Raw genomic sequence first — 13356 nt, 5'->3', positions numbered from 1 at the left:
TTACGTTAAGTTAACTTGCTCCAATCAATGTGAATAATGAGCTCATAGCATTCAAATCGGCTTAACAGAAGCAATATTCTTATATGTTTTATTTTCAATTTGAAATAAAATGGGACTAAGTGTCCAAAAAAAGCATCAGTTTTGTCTTTTTTTTACTAAATGTCCGTTCTTTCCAATGGATAGTCACCAAAACATAGAACAATAGTATATACATTCCATTAAATAAAAGAGACCTTATACTTAATGGGACTTAGACAGACTTGTTTGTTTTATCCAAATGTGGTTTGGAATAGTTCTTTCCAGTAGGACTCCTTGAGTTCCGCAAACTTGAACATACTGGTTTGCTTGATTCTGTCTGTTAGCTGACACTAACATCTATAAACAGGATTTTATTGTTTAATGTCCGGGCTCCATGTAAGTACAAGGCAGTCTACCAAAACAAACCACATCTCACAGCCATTTATCTAGTGCACAGAGGTGGACAGCTTGAAGATTAGATCAGAAAGCACAGGGCAAGGGAACATCCTTTACATCCATCCAATACAGGGTGCACACTTACAGTACGGTGACTCAGTCACACACTATTGGAATTACTGTATGGGCTGTGGACTGCACTGTAGTCTAATACCTCCCGGGTAATGAGTTTGATTCCCTTCTTTTTGCAGGTTTCTATAAAGCCTATAAAGCACTGAATGGCCTTGCATCAGAATACCTTAGTGATCTGCTGGCCTCATACAACCCTCTGTGCTTACTTCGTTCTCAAGGCGCAGGGTATCTGTTAGTACCCAGGGTAGAAAGAGCTACGGCAGGCTGCAGAGCTTTCTCCTATAGAGCTCCTCAGCTGTGGAATGGTCTTCCACCGAATGTGCGGGTTTCAGGCTCACTCTCAATATTCAAGTCTAGACTAAAAACACACCTGTTTAGTTTAGCTTATGGGGACACTAGTTCTAGCTCTAGCTAACTCCTCACTCCCAGTCAGACCTATAGTGTGAGGTGTGGAGCTGGGTGGGGACTGGTGCCATTGGCTTTGGATAAGCTGGACTGTCAGTGCTGCCACTCTAGCTTCACAATCCCTTGTGGAATTGGAGTGCTGACATTTCAGGGACTCCCCATGCCTGCATTCCCACTTGCCTCTCCCTCCTACTTATGCTGCCATAGCCATATCTGCCGGAGCTTGCAGTTTGCACTTCATATTGCACTTACCTAACTGTTAGCGCTGCCTATAGTCTCCCCTGCTTTGACTAATTGTACATTTTATTTCCCCTACTCCTCCTGGGGGGTGCTGCCTGGAGACCTCAATTTATTAAGATGTCCAGCACACCCTGCTACATGTGACGTTGCCACTACCAGTGACGTCCCTGCATCCAGCTCGCCGTTCTGCCTATGTCATCTTGCATGTATGACCCGCTGCCTTACCTCTGGTTGCTTGGCGATTGGAGGGAGTGTCAGCACAGGCTTGTCATCACCTCCCTGCTCCCCGATTGTCTCTCAAATCTTATGATTTGGACAGTGTGACTTGGCACTTAGCCATCTCTCCTATTTGACTCTCCCTGCCGGCCCCTGGAGGTTTGGGCTCCCCCTTTGAGTCTGGTCCCTTCCAAAGGTTTCTTCCTTCTTGGGAGTTTTTCCTTGCCACTGTCGCCTTTGGCTTATTCACTGGGGGCTTTGGGTGGGGATGCTGTAAAGCGCTTTGAGACAATGTAATGTTGTGATAATGCACTATACAAAAATAAATTTGTTTGTTGCTTGTTTGTTTTTGTTATTATGAAAATTGATCTTGCACTGAAATGAATCTCACAAATGCTTGACTAATTCTGTATGAGTATATACTTTTATACATTATTTGACTTCTATGCAGAGGATGGGCCATTGGTGATATGTGTGTATGTGATTAGATTTTCACACTCATTTACCAGTCTTTTTGAATGTGACATTTCTTGAGAAACAACTTATACTTCCTGGAACTTAGACAGACTTGTTTGTTTTATCCAAATGTGGGTTGGAATAGTTCTTTCCAGTAGGATTCCTTGAGTTCCGCAAACTTGAACATACTGGTTGGCTTGATTCTGTCTGTTAGCTGACACTAACATCTATAAACAGGATTTCATTGTTTAAAGTCCGGGCTCCATGTAAGTTGAAGGCAGTCTACCAAAACAAACTACATTTTATACGTTATTTGACTTTTATGCAAAGCATGGGTCATTGGTGATATGTGTCTGTGTGTGTGTGTGGGATTAGGTATCTTTGCTGATGCAAGCAGACCATGCTGGTGTAGTTTTTAATGCACTGTGAGTTTGAATCTCCTCTTCGCACCCATTATTGTAAAGTTGCTTGTAACCATTATATAATCCCACATTTGTTACATAACCATAACATTTGTTATATATCAGTGTACTGTACGAACACCTAAAATAAAACCTTCAAAAGTCATAATACCTATTCATCCATCGATTTTGTGTGACCACTTGTCCTACTCAGGGCTGTGGGGGGTCCAGAGCCTATCCTGAAGCCTATGGGCACAAGGGAGGGAACAACCCAGGATGGGGCGCCAACTCCTATGGGCAATTCTGCAACTCTAATTAATCTCAGCATGTTTTTGGACTTTGGAGGGGATCCACAGTAGCCGAATTAAACCCTACGACAACATGCAGAGAACATGCAACCTCCACCCACGTGGAACCCTGGCCGTGAACTATGGTCCCTAATGGGAGAGGCCACAGTGCTAATCACTGCACCACCATGTCACCATAAAAACAAAAAAAAAACTGTTTAATTATAATCTTTCTTTAATAACAAATCTTTATTACTATGCAAAATTTACACTAAGGTTAATTAACAAACCTATCCCAAGAAGCCCAGGCCACATAGCAGGGGACATCCAGGACAGGATGCCAGTCCATCATAGGACATGAAGCAGGGGACACACTGGGCTGGATGCCAGTCAATCGTAGGGCACGAGGCAGGGGACATCCTGGAGAGGACGCGATGTCTAAGGACGCGGCAACAAGGAACAAGTGAGGGTAATCAACAGATACAGAAAAGGTCCAAAGACCAAGGGATACTAAAAGAAGGATAACTGAACAAACAGGGAATAGGAAGCAAAAACCAAGGAACTGTAAATGACATATAGAAACACGTAACAAAGTAAGAAAACACAAAATAACAAATGTTAAATAACAGCAACTTTAGTTGAGGCTGGCCTCCGGCAGAAGGAACAAGGGAAACTTCCAAATTCGTAAAAAAAAAATGAAAAAATTTGCATTTCAAATAGAAATTCCTAGCTAGAAACTGAAAGTACAGAACATCCCAGATATTCCTGCAGTGCTGCTTTTATGGGGGTTCGGTTTTCTCAATCCTAATTTCATCAGGCGTCATCAGCAACTGCTGTCATCATGGAACAAGAAAAATCAGAGAACATCAGAATGCACTGCTGACGTCCTCTTTGCTGATATTCATGAAAACAGTGGAGCTATTTTCCATGTGCTGTTAAATTATTAGTGTGTTGCTCCTACTCTGTTCAATGCTTATATGGACTTGTTGGGCAGAGTCCTGGGGTCCTGTGGCTGTCGGGTGTCCGTTGGTAAAGAAAGATTTATTGATCTTGACTTTGCCGATGATACCATGATCTTAGTGAAGTCGATGGAGGCTGTGATTGGGGTTTTCGAGACTGAGCGAGGAGCCTGAGTGTCTGGGATTGCGGGTGTCCTGGATAAAGACCAAGATTCAGGCATTTAATGACTTCTTAGGCACAGCCATCAGTAGTGTTTCTGTCTAGGGGGAGAATGTCGACCTTGTTGAGAGATTTGCTTACCCAACAGCCTTCAGCAGCCTCCATTCACCTGGACACAACTACACTGCTTCACACTACACGTTACATCTGTAACGCCGTACTGTGAGCACAGATCGGAGAATCAGGAAGTAGGAGCGGGGAGACGTTGAATCAGGGAATACTGGGTTTATTCGGGAAAAACAACAAAACGATACAGGGATCACTTCAATGACAGGACTGGGGCAACAGACTGGAACGTGAACTTAAATACAAAGGACAAATCGAAATAACAGAAGACAGCTGATAATTCGGAATTCACACAAGGTTAATGAGGGGCGTGGCACAGGAGGATCAAACGAGCAGGTCATGACAACACCAGACACTTTCTTTAGGTTCCATATCACCAACTACTGCACCACATATTTGTGTTTGCACATTGCACTTAATAGATTCTCTCTTGGGTGATATTAGTGTACATAATGTTTCTGGTGCAATGTTTCCACAGTATTTGTACAGCTCTTTTCAAACACTAGAAGCTTAGCCTAGCTGCAACTGTACCTAAGCTGGCTCCTTGAAAGATTTATGATTGTTTTGTCATACCTCTACCTCTCCTCTCTCGCTTGCATGTCACTTTGGACAAAAGCATGTGACAAAAACATAAATGAAAATTGTACATTTTCTTAGCTGCTTGAACACCGGATTCTTCTGATCTTGCAGGTTTTAATCCACATACGAAGAACTCCACCCAGCTTCCCTTTGAGATGCTAATTGAATGTTTTGCTTTTAACTTCGAAATCTGGGATTCTGTGCAACATCATAAACTAAACTCTAGGGTTATTTAAAGCCAGGAAGGAATACTGTAGCACTTTATTTAAAAAATCTTTGCTAATACTATTCTCCCATTTGGGTAAATAATAAGTAAATACTGCATCTGTCAACGTGATTCATGAAATAATAACAAGCCATGACTTTAAAATTAATGTGCCACATTAACGCAATAAATTTCCTAGCTCTGCTTTGAAATGACACTCAGTGGCATTTCTTCAAACTATTTCAAAAACCACTGGCCTATATAATGGACTGCTTGTAAATATTAACTTATCTTCCCCGTGACTTCATGCTGAATTGGGAGTTTTAAGAAGGAAGGATAGGCTATTCTGACTCCCTGTGGTGTCTAATGTATTCTTAAGTGTCAAATTATGGTGTCTTTAGAGTCAAAATAATGAGATTTAGATTTAGGTGAGTAATGTGATGTTGAAATACAGTTTTTATTTAGTGAACCAACTACATATCTATGTACATAGTATTGTTAATAGAGTTTAAATGTATACCGGGTCATCTGTAGATGGCGATGTTAATTGTAGTGAAGGTTGTTTAAGTGAAGTGCGGTGAAAAATATACTCTTGCCGTGAATAAAAAAAACACTTGAATAAGAACTAAAAGGAATGTGTGCATTTTATTTCTGCACGGTTTTATGAAGCTTTTTCCAATACATGACTAAAAAAAGGACAAACATGACAATACATTTGTGAATTACAATTAATCTGACATTCTGTTCGCAGTAAAAGGAAGAAAGACGCCTTTATAATGTTTATTAAAGGTAATGCAGCATACAGATCAAAGCAAATGAATGAAATAACAGCCTTTATATTGAATGCAAATCACATGCTGCCCTGCTTTGTGCCCTTAGCTGACTGGGACAGACTGCAGGCCCCACTACCCTGTGCAGGAGGACCAATCACACTCTGACGTACAGAATACATGGAATATGTAGTCCGAGAATTAAACTGTACATTTTAGGGTGTCTTAAATGATACAGTCATATGATTCCTTCATGGTAGGTAAGACTCGCTCTTATTCTTTATTCACCATAAAAGAATACCAAGGCTTTTGGTTGTTGTACAACATTGTAAGGACCCTTTAAAGACACTGTCAGTCTCATCTGCACAAATGGGAAGATGCACCTTTATTTGGGCAAACACTTACATTTTTTGCAACTTTGTATGCACTGTTAACTTTCTGATGTAGCTTCTCTGTAAAGTTACAGTTGAGATCACTCTTTTCTGCCAGCTCTCTGCAAAGTTTCTCTTCCTTATCCTTACCCCGCCAGAAATTCTTGGTTTTACTAAAAGACTCCTTCCTCTTAATCTCTGCCATCTTCTCCCTGATCTTGGCCTCTGCCTCTTCATACATCTCCTGCGTGTAGAAGCCTCCCCCATTCAGGGCCATCATGCCATCAATAATGTCCAACAGCTCCTTCACTTGTGTTCTGTTGGACATGACCCTGTTGTTGAAGACGTGGCACCTGCCTCCACACTTTCTGATCACCTCCTTCAGAGTGGGGTCGCCATTTTCAACAAATTCCTGAATGGTTTGGTCTTCAAGATCATCTCCACGAGTGAACAGGATGATCATAAACTTGCTTGCTTCTTCACCAAAGATCTCCTGCAGAGCTTCGACACACATCTTCTCCTCATTTGTGAATCTGGTCAGCTGCATCACTACCAGGAAAGCATGTGGCCCTGGACAGGAGAACTTAATACATTTCATTATTTCCTTCTGTATCTGCTCATTGGGCTTCTCCGTGTCAAACAGACCTGGGGTGTCCACCACAGCTACCAGTTTGTTGTCTTCCATTGTCCATTTCTTTACAGTGTCTGTGGTAACAGATGTGGAGCTGAGACATGAGTCTAACTCTTTCCTCCCCAGTATGGTGTTTCCCACAGCACTCTTTCCTACTCCAGTTTTACCCAACAGGACAATCCGGAGTTCTTCATTGTATTCATATCCTACAAGAAACAAAAACCAGCACAGATCAATTGCAAGTTATTAGAAATAGAAATTTCTGCTGAAACATTAAGTAACATAGTAACTAGTGGCTGGGTGAGCAGATCATACTGTACATGTTACAGTATTATAATAGTGAATTTTTCCAAAGAAGAGACAAAATGTATTTTTAAATGACAGTAACATTTTAGCGATGAGCTAATTTAAAGTTACTTGTTTCATAATTTAACCCTAAAAACACTGGTGCTACTGGCTCCTCTGCCTTTATAGATCAGCCACCTCTGCTTGACAGTGAGGAAGGTCATTCACAGCAAAATGATTTACTACTTATTGAACAAATGAGAAACTCAGTTTATTATAATTAAAATTATAAACTGAAAATAGAGTAAGAAATATAAAAACAAACCTTCCTCTGCTGAAAGACTCATTCTCGTTGATCTGTAACTGATGCGAGATCTGGCCTATCAGGAAGTCTTTGTGTTTCCTACATATGTTTCATGCCTCATGAAATCCCTCCCAGATGCTGGGATTGTTTCAGTCTCAGAAGCTCCTCCCACACACTGACATTCTCTACAGTAGGGATCACAGTACGATCGGTAAAACATGTCAGATGGGGGTGAAGCTGGCAGTTACATGTAATCAGTGGACAAGACTGAGTGAGTCTTAGGTGTGATCTGAATGTCATAGTAAAAAGTATCAAAGTAACAGAACCATTAACCAAGAAGAACTGTTCTTTTGCTGGGATCTTTTATGTCATTTGGATTAACCTTATAATGCTGATCTCTCTTTCATGTAGAATGTTGTCAGTTTTAGTCATTTTAAGCCACATGCTTGTCTTTGCCTCCCCACCTCTCATTAGTCCATGAAAATTCAGACATGAACCTTTGGGAATCTGTCATATTTACTTGTGTGAAGGATGAATATTGCTGACGATGTTTGAAGGTCAGCTGCCAATCTGGATTCTGTCCCCATAAAGAGTTACTACGGTCCAGTAGCCATTAGCATTTATAGTAAAATGAATTTGGCAGCAAATTCAACCAAGTGTGTTGGAAAATCAAGCTGGGGCTACGGGAATCACGCGAAGCAAAAATATCAACAGGCATCTGTGAACAACGGCAGCAGGACTTTTAACTGTGTCTTTAGTTGTGTACAGTACCCTGCAGTGCCGGGTTTATGTGTAATAAGCCATACGTTACTGTATCACTGCAGGCCGGTGCCTCATCCTTTGATTGCACTTCAGGGCCTTCTGGTCCAGCCTTAGAATATACATTATCTCCCTCAGGACATGGATTAATGCAAAGAGTTTATTCAGGCAGCTAAAAAGGAACAACTTTGCATTTGCCTTTATTTACTGAGCAGATGCTGCTGTCCAAAGTGACAAACAAGAGAGGCAGATAATAAATACAGAAAAGCTGAAGTACTAACCTTTATAATACAGAGTTACCTTAATGATAAGCCTTTTTGGTTGTGGTAAGTTTTTAATCCTCATGGGGCTTGAACTGTCATGCTATTTAGAAACAAGTCCTATTATAGTCATACTTGTAAAATTACAGACCTACTGTCATTGAGAAGCTAATGCTAATTCATGTATGAGCTCACAGATCGCATGGTGGGCTTGAACCCTTTGCACAGAAACAGTAATATTTAACGGGGAAATGGTGTTGGGGTAACAACCTAGTCTTGTTGTCATCTAAGGGTATCAAAGGAATTTTGGGAGCAAGTATATAAAGGCTAATTAAGCTCTATCAAATAGGTCTTGGATCCAGCCAAACATTTTGCTGAACGTTCAGCATGTTAATTCATCCAGTGGTGGACCTACCTGTACTTACTGTTCTTAATTCTCTTGTATTTTGCACTGTGGAGGACTGAACACTAAAATAAAGACATTGACAGCAAGGTTACACTAACAAATATATTCTTTCTGCCCTCATCCATCTACTGTATACCTCTGGGCATCAGGGTCTATAGAGTATGCAAAGTTATTAGTTTGTCAGTGATATTTAAAAATCCTGAAAGATGTCATAAGAAGGAGGTGGAAAAGTTATTAAATAGTTTGTTACAGTTTGAATATTGCCACTGAAAATCTGAAAAGTGAAAACTCAGGTATATAGTAGCTCACTTAAAAAGGTGAAATTTGTACATGTGTTTGGAGCTGAATAAATGTTAAGGATAGTGTCAGTTCAGTGATCCGTGTCGTCCCTTTTGTATTGCATTTTACAGCAAGGATGTGGTTTTATGGAATTTAATGCTGAATTGTCACACCCAAACGGAGTCTGTAAACACTCCAATTTATTAGACAAACCGATTAATGTCTGTCAAGGAAAAGCATATTTTATTGTAAGTACATCAACCTTAAAACCCACTTACAAAAATATATTAAAAGTGAGAGTAGAAAATGCAGCAATAAGCAAATAAATACACAAAAGCACTGATTAACATACAGTATAACATGCATGGAAACATGAAATCCTGGTAATCCTGCAAATGCTTTATATATGACTTTAAATTGCATATTATAAAATAACTATAAATGAAAATGAAACCTCTCATGAAGTCACCACAGTATTTGCGGCAACCATGCAATACAAATACGTATTTTTTGACTTCACTACTAACTCACTCCCTTATGGCTAATGATAACCTCACTGACTTTTAATTAATTTAATTAGAATTAAGTAAATTAAGTGAGCTGATGGTGAAATTTAAAAAATGCATGGATTTTTGTTTTTAGCTTTTTAATCCGAGCCAAAGCTGAGGAGAGACTGAGTCCGGGGTCAGTTTTGTGTGCACTTCACCGGACCATATTTATACAAACTTCTTTGTTTTATTGTTCAAAAAATAATCAGAAATGAGACTGTTATGTAAATTAGACAGACGAAACAAAATGAAAATGATTTCAAAACGACAAAAAAATTTGAAATCCATACAGTTATGGAGCTTATGCTTCTTCAACTTCAAACCTGCAGCGATTCACTGCTTCCTTTATTTGGATACAGAGTAATGCTGAGGCGTGCTGAGGGTATTTGTGTGCCGAGTAATGTGAAGTACCTCCCATCCAATGCTCCCGCCCTCACTTAGAACTACACCAAACGCACTGTCTCTCAGGGAGACATTAGAATATAGTTCAGGCTTGTTCCTGGAGCACAGAAATGACTAAGGCTGATAGTAAGTATTCAACTTTTGTTAAAAAAAAGAGCCTTTGAAAAGCAGGACTATGTCGTGTCATTATTTCATTTGCTGAACAGCTTGTTCTACCTAGAAAATTGTCTCTGTTGTATGTTTTTCCTATGACTCAATCAACGATCAAGTTATGTAACTTTTAAACATTTTTCCAACTTAGATATTTATGCTTTTGGACAGCAAAAAAATGTTAATCATGTTTTAAAAATATTTGAATCACTTATAATCTGTATTTCACATGAGAAACTGCCTGCTTATAAAAACTGTCTCAGAATTAATTACGCTGTTGCTTAAATTTAAATTTAAATGGAAATAGAACTTCAACAAACACAGCAAAGATGTGCTCATTTAATGTGATTTTTGTGCAGTGGGGTGGCATGGTGGTGCAGTGGTTAGCACTGTTGCCTCACACCTCTGGGACCCGGGTTTGAGTCTCCGCCTGGGTCACATGAGTGTGGAGTTTGTATGTTCTCCCCATGTCGTCGTGGGGTTTCCTCCGGGTACTCCGGTTTCCCCCCACAGTCCAAAAACATGCTGAGGCTAAATGGAGTTGCTAAATTGCCCGTAGGTGTGCATGTGTGAGTGAATGGTGTGTGAGTGTGCCCTGCGATGGGCTGGCCCCCCATCCTGGGTTGTTCCCTGCCTCGTGCCCATTGCTTCCGGGATAGGCTCCGGACCCCCCGCGACCCAGTAGGATAAGCGGTTCTAAAATGGATGGATTGTGTAGCAACATATAAACATATAAATATATGAACTCTGTTGAATTAGTTGTTGTATCAAAGGCGATGGATAATAATCCCACTAGGGGTCAGTGTTACCAGCTTATCATCCATAACTAAAACACGCACTTATGTGGAAGGAAAATTTATGCTAAAACATCCTTATGTAACCAAGAGGAAATAAAACTGATTTTAGGGTGATAGTTTGGTTTTTTTTACTGGAAATCAGGAATTTTTGGTTACAAACTTTATTTCCTTTAGCTGTCACACTGGTGCTGCTGGGCAGGAGAGGCTCAGGGAAGAGCTGCTGTGGAAACACCATACTGGGCAGAAAAGGGTTCCAGTCCATCCTCAGCAGCAAACCAGTGACCACAGAGTGTAAAAAACAGACTGAGTCCATTCAGGGGAGACAGGTCACTGTCATCGACACACCAGATTTCTTCGATGACTCTCTCCCTCATCCTAAGTATCACATTAACAGATGTAGTTCCTTGGCAGAAGGTCCCTGTGTTTATCTTCTGGTGTTACAGCTCGGTCGCTTCACAGAGGGAGAGAAGAAGATAGTGGAGCAGACTGAACGCATGTTTGGCCCAGACGTCACACGGCGCATGATAATTCTGTTCAGTTATGGTGACGATCTGGAGGGCATCACCATTCAGGACTTCCTGAAGAATGCTCAGACAGAACTCAAAGCCCTAGTGGAGAAATGCGGGAAGAGGTACCATGTCTTCAACAACAGGGACACCAGCAATAACAGGCAGGTGGCAGAGCTTCTGAACATGGTGGATGTTATGCTGGGTACAGGTGACACACAGCTGACTGATTCTGTGAATGGTGTCAAAAGGAAGTATAGAATGAAACTTGAAGGTGCTATGAGAGATGGAAGGAAGATGCAGCCGCAAGGCAGCCCAGTGACAAGAGGCGAAGACAGCAATGCTCAGAGAGATGGAAGAAATGACAAAGGAAGTACGACGACATTTAGTACGAAGTCTAAATGTGTTTTGCTCTAATACTAATAAACTAATATATACTGCATATGTGCACATAGACACAGTGTCTTGAAGGTTACATGCCATGTGTTAAGCTTTGAATACAACGGCTAAATATCCAAAAGAATGATGAAAAACAAAATGTAAATGCCCAGTTACACTGTTAACTGTCATGTCCTTTAAAAACTGGCTATGATTAATATCACTGCACTAAGATGAAACTGAGTGACATAAATTTCAATCTTTAAAGGTTCAAGACTCAAGTGGAGTCAGTGGCAACTCAAGTTCTGTCTCTAAATTGACTTACTTATCTTTCTCCATTCATTGCAAATACAGTAATTAGTTTACAGCATGCAAATGAGCTTAATAGAACCAATATCATTATATATGTTTTTAATTGTTGTACTTGAAATAAAATGGAACTGTGTTAAAAAAAACACATGAAAGCTTTGTCTTTATTTATTAAATGTCTTTCCAATGACAGTTAGCAAAATATAGAACAATTCCAGATACGTATTTTATATCTGATAGGCACGTCAGTTAAACAGCCCACTGGGAATTATCCCAAGTCTCCCGACTTGACACTCCTGGCCTGCTTGGACGTATTAGATTGCAGTGCGGCTCACAGCCTATAATTTCCATAGTGTGTGACTGAGTGTCTCCCCATGTTGGATGGATGTAAAGGCTGTTTGCTTGCCCTGTGGTTTCTGATGTAGGGTCCCAGCTGCCCACCACCGTGAAATAGATACATCACTGGGAGGTAGATTGTTTGATAGTCTGCCTTGAACTTTCATGAAGCTCAGACTTTTAACAATGAAACCCTGTTTACAGTTACAGCTGATAAAGACAGAAAGGACAGAAGCCAACCAACTGGAATGTTCAGGTTTGCAAGGAATTCAAGGAATCCGAGATGGAAGAAGACACATTTTGATAAAACAAGCAAGTTGAAGTTCCTTTAAACATATAAATGTTATCTGAGTGTTTTTGAATGTGGCACAAGACTAGGGCACAACGGCGATTTTGCCCACCGATTCTGTCTTTGGTTGCCTCTTGATTAATAAACCTTTCACGGCTACGGAGCCTTCAGCCTCCCCCAGTGTTCTGTGACGTGACCCTTCTGTCATTCTCCAAACTTTTGACCACGACTGTATGCCCTGAAATGGTTTTGCTCTAATGATCTGCATCTCTCCATCACTGCCTTCATTCTTTGGAGCCTCTCTGACTGCTCTGGGGGATACCATCTACTGTATACTGCAGTATTGTACATGATGCCAGTATACCTGGGTATATTTATATTTATTTGCTATTTCGGTGTAATTTGGCCCCTTTTACCTCTGCCCAGCATATAATCCACCATTTCAGGAACTCTTCTGTCACCTACCCACAAGTCCTGGTGTCCCTATTCTTGAAGAAATAGTACCTGTTCCTCCATTTCTTCATTAGAACTTACATCATGTGACATAATCTCCCTCTCTCTCTTTCTGAAGCAACCCAGCTGTAACACCAGAAGGAAAGCACTGACTACTGCAAAGGACCAACAGATATCATACAAATGACTAAGGTTGAAGCTGCTGGAACATATGAAGATGGGACAGGGGTGATGGGAGTAAGGACCACAGGCAGATTATGGATCCATAAACAGCCTGTGGACTCAGGCGGGGTTGCTGGAAATGGGGCAGAGAGTCGCTGACGAGTACCATACCCTCGATAACCTCTGCGGGACATGGAGAGATGATGGAGGTGTCCTTGTCCCTGGTGACCTCTGTGAGAATGGGAGAATGGAGACTGGGGCAGGAACCAGCAGCCTGGCAATCATGGACATTGAACTGGAGTAAGGGTGACCAAAGTTGGACACAGAGGAAATGCCCACTGGATCTTACTCCAGATCCTCTAGCGGGGGGATCCACTGGGT

General features: G+C 40.9%; 1 protein-coding gene across 1 annotated transcript in view; it reads left to right on the top strand.

The window, feature by feature from the left end:
• The window catches only part of LOC125748855 (GTPase IMAP family member 8-like), a 56922-nt gene that overhangs the window by 4622 nt on the left and 38944 nt on the right, over positions 1–13356 (top strand). Inside the window, exon 3 of the mRNA XM_049025514.1 lies at positions 10717–11259. Coding sequence (XP_048881471.1) covers positions 10717–11259 — 543 coding nt within the window. The remainder of the gene's footprint in view (positions 1–10716; positions 11260–13356) is intronic.

This window comes from Brienomyrus brachyistius, chromosome 9 (assembly GCF_023856365.1).
Source record: "Brienomyrus brachyistius isolate T26 chromosome 9, BBRACH_0.4, whole genome shotgun sequence".
NCBI lineage: Eukaryota > Metazoa > Chordata > Actinopteri > Osteoglossiformes > Mormyridae > Brienomyrus > Brienomyrus brachyistius.
This window is presented reverse-complemented; position numbering and strand designations above follow the sequence as displayed.